At 41.1% G+C, this 14,631-nt stretch overlaps 1 protein-coding gene across 2 annotated transcripts in view; it reads right to left on the reverse strand.

The window, feature by feature from the left end:
* The window catches only part of DACH2 (dachshund family transcription factor 2), a 247,537-nt gene that overhangs the window by 117,186 nt on the left and 115,720 nt on the right, over positions 1–14,631 (reverse strand). For both annotated transcript variants that reach the window (XM_021531418.3, XM_021531417.3), the window contains exon 2: positions 7,886–8,001. In XM_021531418.3, coding sequence (XP_021387093.1) covers positions 7,886–8,001 — 116 coding nt within the window. The remainder of the gene's footprint in view (positions 1–7,885; positions 8,002–14,631) is intronic.

The raw sequence follows: 14,631 nt of genomic DNA on the forward strand, positions 1-14,631 counted from the left end.
ATTACATAAAAACAATGTAGATCATTATATTTTAATAAAGGCTTTCTTTTCCTAATAAAATGTCTGTCATTTATATTCAGACATGTATTATATAAAATGCTTCTCCTTCTGAAGTGCAGCTTTTCATATTCAAGTCACAGGAGGTTAGTAGCTGGAGGAATTTCTAATATTTTACAAAGATTTTCAGCATGAATTTGGTTTCTAGACGGAATCCTCCAGACCTGCAGCCCTACATTTATCTTTCAGAGAGGTACAACCCAGGACCAGCAAGAGCAGCTGCCAGCAAAGCACGAGGCCTCTCTGACCAGCAGAGAATGGTGCACAGTAAATGCTACACTCAATCTGCTTGTTTTGCTTTACACCAATGAATGTCCCCTGTGATAAAACAGTTTATACAACTGAACTATACAACCATGCAACCTTCATAAAACTGTGCAGCTAAAATGGTTGATACAACACAAACACACTTCCAGTGAAATCCTACTACAGCCTCACTTAATGAGAGCGATCAGGCAATCAATCTATTTCAGTTCTTCTTGCTTCCAAATAAAAACCTGCACCTCCTCAGACTGCTCAGAAAGAGATGTTTCCTGCTCATCACAAATCCTCATTTGTTGCCAGCCCTTGGCATCATGTTTTATTGCTTGGGGAGGGCTGAGGGACGAGCACAGGGCTCCTGTGCAGGAGGGGACACCACCCAGCCAAGGGTGGCCCTGGGATCAGGCTCCGACTGCATCTGCAACTTTGCAAAGAATCCTTACAGAACCTGTCCTCCAGGTGGGAAGTAGAAAACACTCGTGTTTAAAACAACAATTAATCCAAGCCAAATCAGTGGGATTATTTGTTTGCTGATCTTAAACCACATTGAAGCATTTCCCTCATGTAGGACTCCAGGACCGTGGGACAAGGACCAGAGCACAAACAGATTTAAAATCACAATCACACTCAACACCTGACCAGAACTATGGAACCACCTGGATTCAAGTGCACTTCATGTTTATTTTTTAATCCAGTGAGATTTGTTCTCTCCTTTTTCCCGCACAGCTTCACACCAGTTTTGCTATACCAAGAACTTTGCCAAAATACAGCTTTATAAAGCTCTCCTTTAGAAAACCACACTACTCCAATCTAATGCAGATCTGAATGCTGCATTTCAAGATAATATTATTTATGTAAATACAGCAGCCTTTAGCATTGCAAGTAGATGATGGATCTGTATTTTTCTGCAACCAGAGGTGTATTATCCTTCCAGATAAAATTGTACCTCTAAGTTTTAAGACACAGAATTAAGAATTTAGATAACTTGAGTTTAACAAGTCTTTGAAATACTGCTGGATACACGAAGTGCAGTCACACAAACACAATAAGATGCATTTAACTACACTTGTTTGTGATACTGGTAACTATTTGTTCAACTTTATCAAAGTTACTGTAAAGGAAAATAAAACCTAAAAAAACAATTCAGTTATAATAGTGTCATTTTCAAAACAGTCCTCCAGAAAACAAGGAGCGCTGAAGGCAAATCCTTCACACCTCCTGATGCTATTTATGACATCAAGGCACTTCTTAACAAGAAGAGTTAAAAAAGGTTTGAAAGTCAGCTGAACCCAAGACAGAGAGAAGCAGACAGGCCTTAGGATCACTCCAGACCTGGGTGCCATGAGACAGGAGAGTAGCAGAGAAGCTGCTGGAAAAGAACACCACGGATGCTAGAAACAGAGAGATGCAAACTTACTGGTTTTGCTGACTCTGTGACACTTCAGCCAGCGTTTTCAAATGCTTCCCCTCCCTCTGCAAATCAAGGCAAGCTCAGTGCAGCCCTACCCTGAGTGCCAGGATGATGCAGGCTTAACTCTCTCAGTGTGACCACCCTGGTTGAACTTTGTTTTCCCTAAAGATGTAGGAACTCAGTAGGATTAATTTTCCAAAAAACATTTCTACAAATGCATAAAAATCAAAGTATATTACTGAGTTTCACACTTCTCGGACAGTAATTAGTAGCGGAGGCTAAGTGTAAATTAAATTTACAACAAGGTTAACCATTCAGCAAAATCTCAACAGCTTTAGCAATTCATTTGTTAAAAACGTAATGTCCCACCTGACAGAGCAGACACTGAAAATGGATCCTTGAAGAAAGATAATATTAAAAGAGAAAAAGGAAAAAGAGAAACTGAGTGACTCACAGTCACCAAGTATAGTTCTCAGATTATCAGAACTCTACTGAATGGCTGTATTAAAAGAGTAATGATATGATCCTGCATTCCTCATTCACTCCAATTCAGGCTCCCTTCAGCACAGAATTCTGCTGGCATGAGATGGGTGGTACTCAATCATGCTGCACACATGGTCTTTAATTTTAAAATCCAGTTAAATAGATGTTCTAACATCATTTTTTATCTAAGAACATTTCATGATAAAATGAAAGAGCGCACATGTAACTTATTTGTCAGCTTTAGTGTGCAGTGGATAACTTTCCTATGTTACTCACACGAGCTTTCATTTCCCAAATCTATCTGCATTCATTATGACAGTAAAAATGAAGAGTTGCTAAAGAGACGTATGCATTTTTATTATTGTTTGAAAAAATAGATCTTTCCACAGTCCTTTGAGCTTCTGAGTGTGTGATTTGTATAAAATATTTCTCATTTTGGGGACACAGCAGATGGAGTGCAGGGCACTGTGGGATATGCCATTTATCACGATGACAGTGCGTAGGTAGCACTGATCCTCTCACCACAGGGGGAAGCTCGAGCTGCAAATGTGGAGCAGCATTAAAAGCCCGACGAGTGGAGTTTGGCAACACTTGTACTACTCATTAACTTAATCATATTAATTTATTAGCCATATATATCAAAGTAATTCACTACTGAATTGTCACCAAGAACAATTTATAAACTGTTAACGTTCCCCATAGGCAGAGGAGTGTTGTGGCATCCTTAATCAGTGTGTTTGCCTTTGATTAAAAATAATAATTTTTACCAAGCCAGGTAATGCCAACAGTGACAAAGTCCTGCATATGTTTCTCATTATAAATGGAACTTTCAAATGTCACGTATGACAACAGGAAAAAAAAAAGAAAAAAAAACCCAAGAAAAAAAAAGGGTAATTGTAAACAGCGAAATGAGCCACAGAAATGGGATGTAAACACACAGAAATGTTCAGTTAAATTAACAAGTGAGGAGAGGGTCTGTGGGATTGCTGGCAGCAGGAGCTGCCACAGGCTGTGCTGGCTGCTGTGTGCCCACCTTGACAAACAAAACTGGGCACCAGAGACCCCAAAAGCCTCCAGCCTCCTTTACTCCTCTAACAGGGAGATATCACATCAACATGCCCAAAGACTGCAGCAAATCCTGTTTTATCCTCCCTTTTCTGTGAAAAGACTAGGTGGCTGCCTCTGTTGCTGCTGAACTGAATGAAGGAACACATGAAGTTACCAGATCCTGTGAGCTGCTCTATGTGAGTCCCACAATGATGGGACTTGGTGCAGCTATTAAAATATTAACTCCACTGAATTATTAATTACCTGAAACTATTAAGTTCACAACAGATTCCTTTAACTATTAATAAGACAAAACTGTTCTGAAAAAAGTATTTGTATCTCTACAAATGAGTCAATATTTTAAACACTGCATTCTTAAAACCTCTAGACAAAGTGTATATTTTAACTGCTTATGAAATAAAAGAAGAATCATTTCAAGAGGGGTGAAACTAATGTAGCTGATAATGAAAATAGCAGTTTGTCTTACACATCAGAAATGCAGGAGGTTTACTTCTGTCTGAGTACCCAGTTGAAAATGACTTTTTTTTCCTCTTCTCACACGTTTCCCCACCAGCCAGGCTTCCTGCCAGCCCTGTGCTGAGCCCTCAGCAGCTCCCAGCCCTAAATCCTCACTGTGATCCCTCTGCTGACCTCCCAGCTGTGCCCTGCCAGGCTGCACAGCCCCGAAAAAGCCAGCAGGGAGTTCCAGACAGCTCGTGCCCATCGCCCTGGGCCTGCCAGGACTGCCAGCTCCAGCTGCAGGACACAGCCCAGGGCACTCTCAGAGATCCCACCCTACTGCCTCCAACACTGCCCACGCAGCTGCTGTGTGCCCTCCACCACCATCTCACTACAGACAGCATGATTTTCTCCACGAGCCACTCTCCAATACCTTGATGACAAAATGAAGCAGCCCCCAAAATACTTTTTTTGAAATAAGAGCAGCCATTCTACACACTGAACAAAGAAAAAAAGTGCAATGAAGGCAGAGTGGTTTTCTAACCTTTTCTGAGGACAACCTAAGTGAGGGGTAGGAGGGCTGGAGTTGCACAAATAACTTTCAGAAGATCCAACCACTCTTTCAGCTTCATTCCATTCCACTTTGCTGAACCATTGGCTTTAATCATGTAACAGATTTCAGCTTCTCTCCACACAGCAAACTAATGCTTCAGACCCCAAAACTTCCTTGAGAATCTACTCCACGGATAAGTCTCAGCTGTCTTGTTAAGATACACTGATGATAAAGTCTTGTACATTAATAGGAGATAAAGCCTTTTTTTTGTTCATGTCACTTCATCTCACGGCATTGTTTGAAGGACTGAGCCTTTGATGACCATCCCTCTGTGACACACAGGATTTCAGCTTTGCCCTCGCAGCAGGCAGGGGCACCACGCTGATTCCCACGTTTCCTACACCAATACAAAAAGGAAAACACTTTCTCCTAAGTTAACATAAAATGGACAGGGCTTAACATCAGCTCTTGGAGGATGCAGTCAGGGCACGGCTCCTGTGCTGCCTCCTCAGCCCTCCCCAGGGCTGTGCATCCCACACACCACCTCAACCTTCTCAGGCACAGCAATAACCCAGATGTAACCCAAATATTCCCATTCCCCAGGGTGGAAAGTACCTACAAACATTTAAAGAGGTCGAGGCTTCACTTGAAGCTCCTTCACACATTACTTAGGTCTAAGAGTAGATGGAGCTCGCTGTGCCAAGAGGTCAAAAAAATACCCTCCACACTGGGAAATGCAGTGTGCCTAATTTAACTACCTGTTTATTATGTGAAAATGACCATGTAAACCGAGCTGACACAAACCAAATGGGTGATGAAAATAACAGCACATTTCAAGGAGTGGAAACACAGATGGCTCGTCTGAGTCTGCAGGAAGTTACTAATCATCACTCTGTAATACCCCCTCCAGACAGAGCTGCCAGCTCTGCAGCCACAACTGCGACTTCTCCAGACCCATCCATCTAAGCAAGAGCCAGCCTGGACGCCACTGCCTCCACTTTACCTTGACAGCAGCCTGAAGAGGAGGTAAAAATGAAAAAATGCAACGCTGGATGAATCATGCTGCATTTGCTGATGGGGAGCCTGTTACTAAAATGAAGAAAACAACTAAGCTGGACATAGCAAATGAGGGAGCCACATAAGAAGAGTGATTTTTTTTTTTTTTTTAATTAGAATAATGTAGGCAGACTAACATTAACATCTGCATATCTGTGCTGTAGAATGAATGGGCAAGATCGGAAACAAGGATTATCAAGGACAAGAAGACATGCAGAGGAAATGCTTCAGGCAATTACACTGCAGTTACAGGGGGCAGGTAACCAAGGAAGTCCTCAAGCTGTAAGAACTCTGTCTTGCCTCCCTGTCAGCCTCTGGAAGGGACGGATCCAACCCTCCCATGCTGCAAAATCTCAGTCCTGGTCCTGTTCCCCTCCCACAGCCATCCAAACATCCACATGGGAGCTGGGAACAGCTTTTATTCCAGTCTATTGTCCACCATTTGGAAATCTGGAACAAAAACCTCTGTTCTATGACAAGTTTTAAACCCATTTTGTTCTTACTTCAGCCAAAGGAAAGAATCCAATCCCAAAGTATTGCAGGCACCCAGAGCAAGGCAATCAGCAATTTGAGTGCAAAGAGGTACAGATGACCCTGATGGGGGCTTCACATCTGGGGTGCTCCACCCAGAGCACAGCAGCTCAGATCCCCAGGGAGTTTACAGGAGGCTCTTTTGGCACCTTTGGCTGCCCAGCAGCTCCCCAGCTTTTCCCTTAGGAACGGGATAAGCCCCAGGAGCCCTGGGGAGCTGTGGCCCTGGGTGACAGGAGCTGTCCTGGTGGTCTTGGGGCCACCTCAGCCCCGGGACCCTCCTTGTCTGCAGCCCCTGGAGACACCACCACGCTCTGAAATGGGCACTTCCCCCATCAGCAACTCCAGGAACATTGTCTGGAGCTCCCCAAGGTTTCCCCAGGGTCAGGGAGGTGGCTGCCCCGACAGACACCCCCGAGACAAACCTCCCCCCGTGTGCTAAATACAGGGGATGGAGCCCACTCACACTTCAGGCTCCAGACAACTCCCAGCAGCCTGGAAATTCAACTTAATAATCTTCTGCTCAAACTGTGTGCGACTCAAAATATCTGTGAGACACAGAATGTGTCTGTGGTGCTTCACTGTGCATCCCCAACACGCTGCAGCCTAAAATATTTCCCAGTTTGAAGCACCACGGCAGTCTGTGTGATCTGGTGTCCTATTTGCAAACACACACACAGAGTGGAAAAGTAACATGGAATATTCTGGATTTCAGAGAAGAACTGATCCATGCAAGAGGCTCTTGTGCTTTCCTGTCTATCAGCAGTAACAGAAACAAGAATCCATGGAATTCCTAAGCTGAGAATACAACAGAGATACTAAAAATCCTCATTTATAAACTACAGGAGGGAAATCACAGTTCTGGATCCCCATCACAAACTTGAGCAGTGCATGAAGCTGCAGCAGCCCGACCTGGCTCTGGCCAAGTCCTTCCATACTTTAACTGCTCCAGCTAAGGCTGCTGTAAATATTGTTTAGGAATGTTCTTTCCCCCCTTCCACAGGTTCCCTGTGATGTCCTTGCAGGGGAGTTAGAGCCCTCACTGTGTCCCTCGCTTGCAGTGCACAGGTTCTGCAAGCAGAGTGACCTGTGAGATCAGGAGAGATGGCACTCTACTCCCAGCAAGGATCTTTGTTCATTCTGCTTTTCCTGTTCCATATTCTATGACTTTATATTCTCCTAAACACTTCACTATGTTTGGTTGTTAGGGAGTTACAGTTTATTTAGACTGGACTTTGACAGCAATCCTAAAACTGCTAAGTCTGTTGAATATTTAAGCAATTACTTTTATGAATACGGCCTGTGAATACAGCTTTATTATGAAAATCAACTTACCTTTAGCATACAGCAATTAATAAAAAATTAAAACACTCATCAGGATAGCACAAGATTTAATTTAAACTCTATTAATAAATTAATGAAGTGAAATTAAATACTACGCATTAAATTATGTTTATAATTCCACATATTTTCATGCTAGATTTTTCACTTTATGATAGTGAAAGCAGATTATTAAAGCACAATGCACAGTGGCAATGTGGACTTATCTGCTTTTCAAGTGTTCCTGCTGTAATTCCTACAAGCATCTCTGTCTCTCCCCAGCACACATTAATGGGGTTACAATACACCAGGCATTAGCCACGCTGCTCAGATCCCACGAGAACTAAAACACACATGCATTTCAAAGGAAGAAATGCCTCTAACAGGCCTCCCAGACAATAGTTCAGCTTCTCAGGTTGGCTTTTTTTTTTTTCTTTTACTAAAATAACACATTTAATGGAATTTCCTGTAAGGAAATTACAATTAATAAAGAACTAAATTACAAATCCATTAGATTTCGGTCACTGCAGCAGCAAAACAGAGTTTTCATGAACGCTCAAAAAAAAAAAAAAAAAAAATCCAATAATGTAACCTCTGGTAAAGCCTGCAAAAGCCCTGAAGGACAAGGCAGTTAGATCAATATTAGTTTATTTTAACTGCTGTGCGGTATGGAGAGACGAGGCTGATCATCTGATGGGTTTTATTACCTGTTGGGGAGATGAGCCCTGGTGACAGGAGGCCTGGCACGCCGTGGGGCAGCAGCCGCGCGTTCTCCTGGATCGCCACTCCCAGCGAGCGCTTGGGGGGTCGTCCTGGGCGGGAGCTGCTGGGACAAGAGCAGAAATTAAAACGTTTTCTTTGTGAAACGTCTGCTTCCCGCACACGCCATCCATCTGTACGAAACGCACGAGCCACCAGCGATATGTGAAAATAAATATTAGAAGTTCCTGCCTAGGACAAAAAAAAAAAAAAAGGAAAAATTGCTTGGTTAAACACGGAAGAACTGCACGGGTGTCACATGAACAAGGTTTTCCAGTATCCAAGGCTTCCATAAACTCAGTGGAGAAGGGTTATAGCAGTGATTGCTCCCAAGTCTCTGCCATGCATCTGAAACCCAGGAAATTCCAGGCTGTGATGAGGAAATGAGGAGCTGAAACCCTGAAGGCAACATCACCTCAAACCTTGCTCATGGCAGGTACCTGCCTCCTTCTGAAGGGCAGCATTAACCTAACCCTGAGCTTTGCAAAGCTCACATTTACCTTCTCAGCTTGACTGGTGGGTTTAATGACTACAGATCAAACAAGTGTTAGCCCAAGCTGCCAAAAAACTCGCCAGTTTGGGAATTATGCGTGCAGATTTTAATCCAAAATGTCAGAGGTCCCTTCACAGACCGGTTCCACTGAACTCTTGTTCTCAGCTATCACCTTCAGCCCTTACATCAGTGTGTGTCCATGTCCCCATCCTCCACTGCCATCATAACACAGATTTACAGGCCAAAAAACCATTTGAATCGACTCTTCCTCAAGCCATCTAATAAAAATGCAACCTCCTCGTGTTTGGAAAAGTATTGCTGCTTCTCTTTGGTCATAAGAGATTTTACTCTGTTGAATAATAGAGCTTTTGACAACATAGAGTGAAACACTGTATAAAATAACTAAGCTGCAACAATGAATGAGGTTTGAATAGAAAGCATTTCCAAAACGACTTCTAGTTCACAAAGAAATTTAAGTTAAACTTCACTCTATCAAGTTACAGTGGCAAAGCCCTCCATCAATGCACGACAAACTCTGCATTTAAATGAAGACAACTTCCAGCAGCACTCCACAGAGGTACCATTAACCTGTTCATTTTTCACACTGTGCTAGTGTTATTTTGTTTTACTGTACATCAAAGTAGCACAAAATCATTTTTTTGGTTTACCATTTTATCTCTATAAAACCATTCCCCCCTTCTTTTTAGCTTCGGGTTTGTCCATTTTGAATTTTATTTTATTCAGTATTTTTTCCATTTTTCTTTTTGATGCTTTCAGTTGTTTATCATACTATGATGGCTGTGCAGTAAAGCTTGCTACAAGAACCAGTGGGCTGTAATAATGTAAACCTAAAATAACAGCATTTGATTTCCAGGGGAAGTTTGATGCACACATGTGTTCTCTATTAAAATCACCTGCTGAAAACATCTCCTGCACAACAAAATTTCTAATAGACAGAGTTAGGTTGAAACATGGGTGTTTTGAACAAAGAGGAATCGTTGGTCTTTTGAATTACATGAGCCTGTAAGTGTGTAAGGCATGTGTAAGTGCTTAGCTGGCACTTACTGTCTCTGAAAAAAAACCCTACAAACCTGCTAAAATTAGCAGCTCTTGCCAGTGGAAGAGCTCAATCAACAAAACAACAAAACATTTTCTTCCCGAGCTCAAATACTAACAAATCTTCTGCAGAAAACTCCCTATGTTGGTATTAATCTAAATAAAACATTTTCAAAATGCAACAAACAGCTTCAGAAGATTTTACAAAGAGACTTTTTAGTCATGATTTGTGTTTTCAGAGGATGAGGAGGGGAGACTGTGTGCAGTTCCAGCCCTGTTCTGCAGTTTTTGCCCTGACAGAAGCTCACATTGATGGCTCTGAGCACAGCTTAAGGTGTTTCCACACCTTAGTGTGACACCTGTGCCTGAGCACTGACCCACATGGAAAGCCCAAGAGATGAAGGAGGAGGAGTTCACATCAAAAACTTCCTCCATTCCCTTCCAGGCACTGCTGGCTGTATTTATACCCTTCCTCACACAGCCAAGGGGAGTTCCACTTGGAAAACAAAGATCTTGGTGTCTCTGGGATTGGGTCCTTCTGGGGAAGGAGTCTGATGGACTGAAGAAGTGAAAGCCCTTTTAGTGAGCGTTCCTGTAAATCAGTAACTCCTAGGGCCCAGATTTGGGGCTGACAGCTGTAGCCATGATAATTTGAAAGGAACTGTTCCCAGCTGAATCTGTTCAAATAAAAGCCAAGTTCTTTGTCTCTAATTTAATCTCAGTTTTTAAGTGAAGAACTGGACGCTGCTCCCAGCTGACCCTGACACACCTGCAAGGACCCTTTGGGTCTGTCATGCTGAGTTGTGCAGTTCCCAGTGCCTGTGTCTGCTTCCCAGCCAAGGACAGGAATCCCAGAGCCCCCAGCACTGCAGCAGACACCTCAAAATTCCAGCTGGATTCCCTGGATATTCCCAGAGATGTGTCAGCCATCAGGAATCAACAGCTTTAGCTTGGGAGGACACAGAACTCACAGAAATGACATATCTGAGTCCAAACGCTTCCACTTTGGCCCAGAAACAAATTTTCTGGCATTTTTCTTTAAGCATGACACCAGGAATTTTACAGACAGGATACAAACGTTTGCTCAAAGTCTTGGGGTTTTTGGTAAGGTATGCACAAAGGACCAGTAGATTTCAGATTTTTATGGGATTTACTTTCTGTTGTGAATGTGCTGGGCACTGCTCTGTGTCTCAGCACTCCCCCAAGAATCCCCTCTTATTGTCCCACATGCTCTCAAAATCCACCAAATTTCTCCTTTACTATTTAAAACGCATGCAACCTCCACAATTCAGCCAAAATTGATAATAAAAGCACTGAAGAGTAAACCTAAGGCAAGCAGAATTATCATTTGGGGAGAGTAAGACATAATCTGTGATTATGGAAGTATTAGCATATAAATGCTAATAGCATTAGCATATAAATATTAACTTTATTTAATATTATTGCTCATCTTTTTGTCACCCTGCTCTTTTACTGCATTTTCTTTTCACGTTTTCCTTTCTCTCATTCAAGAAAGTCACATATTCAAGAAGTGTAGAAAAATCTTTTCCTTGTTGGTAACAAAGGAAGTATAAACAGGAACAATCACCTTCAAACAATTTTAAATGCATTTCTTTGAGAGTCTACAATCTCTACACAAATTGTGTGCTTGCATCAATAGATCTCTGTAAATGGAAAACTACTCAAATCTAAATTAGATATTAATTCAGTCAGAAACTCCTAGTTTATGGGTATCTTTTAAAAACTTCTTTAAAAAACAAAAATTATGGTCCCAAGTGAAGACCATGGAGGCTAAAACCAAAATAAAATATTGCTTCCCATGTATAACTTCCAGAAACTCATTCTTTTTACTAAATAAAGTCTCTAGTGATTAACATTTGATTGGCATTTCTCAACCCTAAAAACTCCTTGGGTCACCAACCACTTGAAAGTGAGGACGAGTGAAGGTTTTGGGTTTTTACCTGTATTTGCACCATGGTTATAAAGTCATTACTGTCATCCTCTCCACCCCAGCCCCACAAAATCACTAACTCTTGAAAAAGAAAAATTAACTAATCTGAATGTTGTTCATTTTTTAAATTTGGGTTGAAATTAGATTTGTCAAAAAATAAAATACATTTTGAGAAGTATAACTGACAGTCGAAATTATACAGTAAAATGCTGAGAAATTGTTCATTAATGTCTCTTTCTTTCTTTATTTTCCACTTCTGTTGAGAGCTAATTTTATTATTTTTTCTTTCTAGGTTTTATATATTCCCTTGATATCATAAAGATTTTTAATTTGAATCAATACATTAAAAAATATTTTATTTTTGTGATTTTCTTAAAGTTACTGATCACCTCCATCTTTTGTAACTCTATTTTATGCTCATTATAGATAACTGTATTTCATAAAATCCACAAATTCATCAATGCTTTTTAAAATGTAATTAATCAGTGGAAATATGCAGCGCATCACCGCTGATGTATGATAGTGCTCTACTTTTGTGCTTTTAAATATAGGAGATTTACTAGAATCAGAAGCGAATTTGCATATTAATCAAGACAAATAAACATGTGGTGATTTAACTAGGAAACTGTTATTTGGATGACAATTTAATCAGCACAGGTTGAAAGGTCCATCACTGCAGCATCCTGTTTCTGCTAAAATATTGATTGCGCTACTGATTTCAGTAATGCTTTATTTTACAGGGCACAAATAACCATGTAATTACTCTTTAATTGAATGGTAATTGCTTGCTGGCAATTATTTGTTAAGTTTTGGAGTGTAATTACTAGGTTATTTGTGTTTTGTGAAATAAAATGTTATGTATTAGTAGCCCAAAATATTTTCTGTATGAACAGTCTGCCAAAACTAGGCAAGTTAGTTATGATGGCAGGAGTTTGACAAATAACACTGTAGCACTAAAACTATTATTAAAAAGATCAGATGAACCTTTGAATGCTTTCCCTTTACAAAATTAACATTAGATGTAACATTTGTAAGATAAATGAAGGAATACTGTACCACAGAAGCATGATTTCCTCTGGGGTCTAGTCCACCATTTAGCATAATTTATCCTGATGTTTTGCTTTTCATTCTCTGAGCTTCTTTAGAGGAACTGAAATAGCATCCTACCCTCTGGAGAGCAAAGAATAAACCAAGTAGAAATATATTTCAACAGTACTTCATATTTCTGCAAGTGAAGTGGATTACCAGCAGCACATTATCTTAGCAGCCTATAAACTCTGTAGCCTTGGCAGCTCGCTAGATAACAAGGGAAAGCATTATGTTTTGCAGTGTCAATGAGATATGACACTTTCTGTGATATGTTTATTCCAAGCTGTGATAGATGAGGTACCCAATACTTTGATCGCTCAGATTTGAATTTTACTTCTACACTTTTTCATTTTTGTCATCAACTATTTATGAATTGGCAGGAGGCAGCCTCACCAGGACTGCTGATTTTGGTTATTTTTTTTATAAAAGAGATCCAGTTAATAAATTAATTATTGATTTCATGAGGCTGGAGCTATTTGGTACAAAAATATGCTAGTCCTGTGATTTAGGAAGCTCTCATATGTATCACAGATTTCTTCAATAGCAACATATTTTATTAAGCTTAAAGGAGAAATACTGAAGTACTGTATGACACACTGTGTAAATTGCCCTGCTAATAGTGGCAGTAAGTGGTGCAAGCGCTCAGATGTAAATAAAAAAGAAAAACACTACAAAAAATAACACTTAAAAAAGCTAAATAAAACACACACTTACTCTCAATCTTAGTTACTTTCCTGAAACTGGCACAGGAAGCAGAAATTTAAATTTTTCATCTCTTCAAAGATCATGAAATACCCCCTAGTGATTGTGCAAGGTACTTTTTGAAGTATTTACCAATAAATGTAACATCCTGATGAGATAGAATTCTTCCCCGTTACCTTCAGATTTTTAGTTGTAGCACGGACTTAAAAATAATCTCCCTTCTTTGGCATTTATTACAAGGTTTCAAAGATGCCCGTGGTAGTTAAACTCTGCCTGACCTTTTGGTGTTTAAGGAGAAAAGCAAACCCTGACCCCGCAGCAACCTGATTCTGTCTGCTCTGGGCGCTGGCAAACTGATCACTTGTCTGGCCATGGCAGGACATTGGATCACCAGCCACATCAAAGGCAACAGGAGCCAATTCAGCAGCAGGGAAAAAGTCATCCATGCAAAATGGGCAATTAACATTAATCATGGATGAAGCTGCTGGAGCCGATGAGGAGAACCTGGTGCCCATGGCAACGCTCGGGGCAGTGCCCACGCCAGGAGAGACAGGCACAGCTCACCTGCCAGGGACACAGCACGTGTGCAGAAAGGCTCTGGCACTCCAAAATACAATCCCCCTGATGCCTCAGGTTTTAGCTTTTAATGTTTTTCACATTCTGTGCTGCTTTAGTGTGTACACTGCTTTAGTCTGGACTTCTTGTTAAGGATGGTGAGCTCTCCTCACAGAGCAGGGACATGAAACAATTCCTTCTCCAGCTGGGCACCAAGGACAAATGATCCAAATCTCAGCCCAGGAGCACAAACACCATGGGCTGGAGAGAGAAAAACAAGCAGGATGGGATTTCATGGGCTAAAGCTGTAATTAGACAATTAACTCTGATATGCAAATGGAGCAGAACTTATAAAAGTGAGAGACCCCATGAGCAGTCGTGCATTTTGGGACCATTTTGGTTCATCTTGGGTGCAGCCCTGGCTGGGCTCTTGTGCTGCCCAAGGTGGATCCATTGAGGCCTCCTAATAAATCCCTACTTTATTCTTTAACTCCATCTAGTCTCTGTTCTAGGTCAGCCTTCACAAAGCCACATCCCCGCCACATCCCCACCTGATTCTCCAGGGAATTCCAGCCAGGAATGTCCAAAGAGAAAATGTCACTGGGAGTTTGTTCTAAAGCATCACACATCTGAACTTTCTTTGTCACTGTGACTGGTGTTACTGTTAGAAAAAAAAAAAAAAAGCACTCCTTAACAGCACCGAGATGCTAAGAGCTGGAACTCCCATGGAATATTACATCTTTTTAACTTTATCTTTAAGAATGGAATGTAGTACATTATCACTGCGTTCATCCTAAAAAGTCTCAATTAGTGAAAATCCAGTACTCATCTAAAACTTGACTTGGACT

This window comes from Lonchura striata, chromosome 14, assembly GCF_046129695.1.
Source record: "Lonchura striata isolate bLonStr1 chromosome 14, bLonStr1.mat, whole genome shotgun sequence".
Taxonomy (NCBI): domain Eukaryota; kingdom Metazoa; phylum Chordata; class Aves; order Passeriformes; family Estrildidae; genus Lonchura; species Lonchura striata.